The following is a 5,726-nucleotide window of genomic DNA, read 5'->3' as shown; positions in this document are numbered from 1 at the left end:
TTAACATAAATTATTATTATTTTATTTTGAACATTATAAGAAATATATCCTAATACCATCATGTCCGAAACATACTGCTCTAAGGTCCAATTTCCCCCCTTTGCCTAGCTAGACCCCATTTAGATACAGTGCATGGCATACAAAATTTGATATTGCATAATTATATATGACAAGTGATAAACAAACAGTGGTGGATGCTGCCAAAATCATAGTGCCATGTCCATTTTAAAAATATCACATTTGTTAGTTTGCTTCAACTGCGACACTGAAGCAAAGAAAGATTTTAAAGATAGAGTAAGCTTGTTTTGCATCATCCTAAAATAGTTTTATTCTTAAATTACATTCCAAAATATATTTGTGTGAAGTTGCAAAACATAGCCTTGAAAACAGATAACAGTTGGCCTAATTTGGTTGTTAAATTATGAATTATTATTTATGGGAAATGCTAGAAAAGTGTAATCATCTCTGGTTAATCTGATGTATGGTACAATTTTGGGAATTGATTATTGTTTATATAATAACCATATACTCAAAAATGAGATAGTATGGTATAGTTTGGTTCCAAGAAGCATACAGAAAACATGTACTCTCCATTCAAAATAAAACACACCCAAATATGTTTCCTTACTCATGAAAAGCACTGAACTAGCCAGAATTTATGCTTTCAAATCTCCCACCTCCAAAATGAGACTATTCTTGAGAGGGAAAATTTATTTCATATGAATCTTCTCCCCTATCTAGATGTCAGAGCATATGGTGTTGTACATGTTTATAGAATGGGGCATGGTGGGGAAGGCATCTAAATAATGGGTAGTTGAATGACTTGATGACTATCCTACATATGGCTTCTTTGCACAGTCTAGTTGTGAAGTAAAGCTTTTATATGAAAATGGCATTGGTCTGTACTGCAAATGCAACCTAAGGCATATAAATGCATAGCCTCCAACAAAGACAAGAAAAAACAATTTTCTTGTTGTTTTACCCTTCATTAACCAGCTTCTAGATAGTTTCTTTCATGGGATCCCAACATTTTGGTTCCATATGATGGACGAAGCATTTTTATACTTGTTCAATATTGAATGACTTTGGCTATTGTGAGGTGATAGGTTGCATCTAGTATCAAGAATTTCAGTTGGAGAAGAGCAAGTTAAAGCTTGGATAGAGGAGCTTAAAATCTATGACTATGATGAAGTATAGAATGGGAACCTCTGTGCTACTTGAGGTATTCAATGATCAACTTCTTTCCTTTTCTAGTCATTTATAGGCATTTTCAACTTGTTACCAAAGTAGGTTACCTGCAGGAGAATTCAAACATTTGAAATAAATAAAAAAACCAGAATTACCTGTCAGCAACCTTTCAAAAATCCCAGTTCTCTTGGAGCCACTCTATAAAACTCACCAAAGAAGGTGTACAATCCTGTGTATCTACATAGGCCACAAGTACAACATCCTTCAGCCATTTTTCTTGATCAATTTTAGCACATTTTTTGGCATAAGACAGAGTTCTAGCTTTAAGCAAGATAAGCTCGACCATACATCTCTACAGCACCATCCTGTAGCAATCCAACAGAAACCAAAAATATACAAGGAAAAATAATTTGGAGACAGAGATGAAAGATACCAAGGATTCATACAAATTTGCACCTCTACAATATGATTTTTGTAAACTTATCTCAGCCCAAGGTTGTTTTCATGCGCCATTCATGCTAGACTTCTCAAAATTCTCTATAAGTGCAACTTTATCCTGAATCATGATGATCAAGTTAGTGAAACTTGCACATCTGGTAAAAGATCTTAGGGTGCTAAGAAAAGTTACCTCTCCTATAAACTTTCTCTATAAGCTCAAGCCCAATGAGTGACCCAGTGGACATGGAATAATTGAGAACCCCAGTGGAAGCCCTATCTTATCTACGCTCCCCTGCTACTGGTTCTAGAGAGATTTTGTGCTTCAAGGGAAATGTATCATTCAGTCTCAAAGTTAACAAAGAAAACAAAAATATATATATTATTGACAATATGGTTACTAGAAAAACTAAAAAAATGAATGGAAAGCACACTATGAACTGTAAACTCTTACACAGTTGAAGAAATACAGTTTTCCTTCCTGAAACAATATAGAGCAAACGTAGAACAAATTAAATTCTTGATGATCTTTATAAATGTTTTGCTCAGGGATACCAACATATTAATGCCCAACAATTTGACAGTTGTAGATGAACTACTAAGCATAAAAATTAAATGCCTCTTTCTTTCATTTAAATCACCTTACTTTTAATAGATGACAGATTTTTAATGCTAAATTTTTGGGAATGACCTCTTTCATTTAAACCATCTTACTTTCAATACATGAATAAACAATAATATTAATTGATCTTTTCTTTTTAAATTGTTCAAAACCAAATTTTTGCTATAACCAATTAAAAAATAGCATTCAAATATAAAAATATCTACTTTGAGACTAAAAATTTAACATTCATTACCATTTTGGTATCTTTCCAAAAAAATAGTAATAGGATAAATTGGGCATTCAGATTTTTAATGCTAAATTTTTGGGAATGGCCTCTTTCATTTATTACTTTCAATACATGAATAAACAACAATATTAATTGATTTTTCTTTTTAAATTTTTTAAAATCACTAGGAAAAATTGCTATAACCAATTAAAAAATAGTATTCAAATATAAAAATATCTACTTTGAGATCAAAAATATAACATTTATTAATGTTTTGGTGTCTTTCAAAAAAAATAGTAATAAGATAAATTGGACAAAAACTAAGGAAGGGACTAATAAAAAAGGAGCTAATTAATGAAAACGTGAGTTCCCTCCCAACATATATATATAGAAGGGACAAACAATTATCCCCTATCCACTCTATTCCAACCCTGTCATTCGGAAACATAGCCTTCACTGCTCGTCACCGAGAGGGAAGTCTACTTCCAATTTTCCACCTCTACCACTCATCGATCGCATCGTTGTCAAATCTAGAGCAATTGTCACATTATCTGATGCGAGCTATTACACCATAACTAATGATATAATTCCAATTTTCTCCCATTCGATGTATCCAGACCTTTGTCTACGTTCAATGTATCTAACTTTTCACTCTACTCCCCAGTTGTTAAAGAGGAGAGAGAAACTGAAGCACAAGGAAAGTGTCAGAATGGGAGTCGGGACGGGCGAAAACAACGAGTCACTGAAGTTCGAAGAGAGTTTTATTCAGAGCGAAGAGCATCGCCCCAAGCGTTTCTCCGCCCCTCCTTCCGATAATGTAAAAATCCCCGTGATAGACTTACAAAAGAGCTCTGCAGAGGATGTGGAGAAGGCATGTAGAGAGTGGGGTTTCTTCCACCTCATCAACCATGACTTTCCCGATCATCTTCTGCACCGCCTCGAGTCCGCCGCAGCAGATTTTTTCTCGTTACCTTTGAAAGAAAAGAGACGAGTATCAAGGAATGCTGAAAACTCTTTGGGCTACTTCAATACGGAGCTTACTAAAAATGTGAGGGATTGGAAAGAGGTGTTCGACTTTGTGCCACGCGAGGAAATCCAATTGCCCACATCTGTTGATCCACATGACCATGAAACCTACACCATCAAAAACCAATGGCCGAGTGGCCCTCCGGGCTTTAGGTTGTCATTTCAACTCACAATAGAATCACCTAACTATTTTGGGTTGTCATCATCTACTAGAAATTTGTAGACCATAATGGAGAAATTAGAATCAGACGTAGTGGTTCTTGTAGAGTTCGATGCAGTTTCAATTCTTCTACTAAACTATTTTGTTTTATTGTGTGTGGGTGTGAATGAATCATTGCAGGGAAGCCTGCCTCGCCTATGCAGAGGCTGCGAGAGAATTGGTGTCTAAGTTGCTAGAATTAATAGCACGGAGCCTAGGGTTACCTGATGCTCGCCTGAATGAATATTTCAAAGACGATATAAGTGCTATGCGGTTGAATAGTTACCCAGAATGCCCCAACCCTGAGTTAGCACTTGGCGTGGGCAGACACAAGGACGGCGGTGCCCTAACCCTTCTTTACCAGGATGATGTGGGCGGATTGGAGGTGAAGCGCAAGGAAAATGGGAATTGGGTTCCACCTCCACCACTGCCCAACTCTTTCGTTGTCAATGTTGGGGATTGCATACAGGTGATTTTATTTCAATTTTTAATACTTGTCAACATTTAACTGCTTAGTTTTTATGTCGAATTGATCTATGTATAGTTCATGAATAATGATCTACATGTTCAAGAATAGGGATTAAAACACTTTGCACTTAATTACATTTTGATGAAGCACCCAAACATTTCGAAAGCTTTTGTATACTTACATGGTTTTTAACTCTCAGCTGTGAATAGTAGGCATGTTGAATCTGTGCCATGTTTAATAAATGTTTAGGAAGTTTAGCACATGTAATTCTTGCCTTCTGAATTGATTTCTTGAATGGCATGGCAGGTGTGGAGCAATGACAGGTATGAGAGTGTTGAGCATAGAGTGGTGGTGAATGATAGCCGAAGACGCTTGTCTATTCCATTTTTCCTGAGTCCTTCCCACCATGTGATGATAAAGCCTCTTGAGGAGTTGGTGAGTGAAAAGAATCCTCCCAGGTACAGGGAATATAATTGGGGGAAGTTTACAAAGCGCAGGAGGGATGGTAATTTTAAAAACTTGGGAGTTGAGAATCTTCAAATATACCACTTCAGAATCTGACTGATATGAGATTAGTCGCTAGCGGTCTGGGGCAAAGAAGAAAACTTGCTTGAACAGATGATGATACCAATGTATAAATCTAATAAATGTACGTGATGTAAACGTGGTAAAATAAACTCACTATATGTATATATCATGGCGTGTAGAAAGGTTCCATCTCTACAATATATCAGATAATGGTATTATTATTTTATATCAGATCTGAAACGCTGATTCTTCCTTGTAACGCCTCATGGCAGTTTCAAATGCTTACAGAATATATTTTACAAATTTAATTTAAAGTTGTGAAAATTAACACTATTGTAGTCACTGATTATTAATCTCTTATTGCAAACGATTATTAAAGTGTTGGAAACAAATTTATAGCTAATATTGAAAAATAACACAACTGCAACTTCACCAATAAAATACGGAAAGAAATTCAAAACACAAAGAACACAATATTTTCAGACAAATCGTCCCTGAAAAAACTCCTAACCGAAAACTACTTCTACAGATAAAAAATATATTAACTTCAACAAATCAAGAGATACAAAATTCCTTGCCTTTCACTGGCAAAATTCAGACAACCTCCTAATTTCTCCCGCTAATATTCCCCAATGCTATCACTACGCCCTTGCTAACATTGCAAGACTATTTGCTAACATTGCAAGACTATTTGCTATCACTGCAAACTCATTTGCTAACACTACAAATGCTTCTACAACTCTTGTTGTTCTCTATTCAATTCTATTCTCCAAATGTCTCCCTTTACCCCATTTTATACTAATTAACCAAGAGGTTTCTAGCTACTTCTTAATCAAGATAACTCAACCAAGAAGTTTCTAGTTGCTTCTCGATTAAAACAACCTAACCAATAAGTTGCTAGTGGCTTCTAGAAAGAGTCAATTAATTAACAAATAATTATCTTAACTCTTAACAATTATTTGCCAATTAATCACATGAGGACAAACAACTGTCCAAGCTACATAAAACTAACACTCCCTCTTAGCAAGGAAGTTGTTCTGCATGACACCCA

The 5,726-nt window shown here is 35.5% G+C and overlaps 1 protein-coding gene across 1 annotated transcript; it reads left to right on the top strand.

The window, feature by feature from the left end:
• The first annotated feature begins 3,151 nt into the window (after nt 1-3,151).
• On the top strand, nt 3,152-4,906 carry LOC149530963 (protein LATERAL BRANCHING OXIDOREDUCTASE 1-like). The gene is made up of 3 exons (XM_089808700.1): nt 3,152-3,632; nt 3,820-4,147; nt 4,454-4,906. Exons 1-3 carry the CDS (start codon nt 3,163-3,165, stop codon nt 4,706-4,708), a joined length of 1,053 nt encoding a protein of 350 aa, XP_089664826.1. The 5' UTR covers nt 3,152-3,162; the 3' UTR covers nt 4,709-4,906.
• Nucleotides 4,907-5,726: the final 820 nt, after the last annotated feature.

Source organism: Cupressus sempervirens, chromosome 11, assembly GCF_028749045.1.
Source record: "Cupressus sempervirens isolate cs-2001-9-10 chromosome 11, ASM2874904v1, whole genome shotgun sequence".
NCBI classification, from domain to species: domain Eukaryota; kingdom Viridiplantae; phylum Streptophyta; class Pinopsida; order Cupressales; family Cupressaceae; genus Cupressus; species Cupressus sempervirens.
This window is presented reverse-complemented; position numbering and strand designations above follow the sequence as displayed.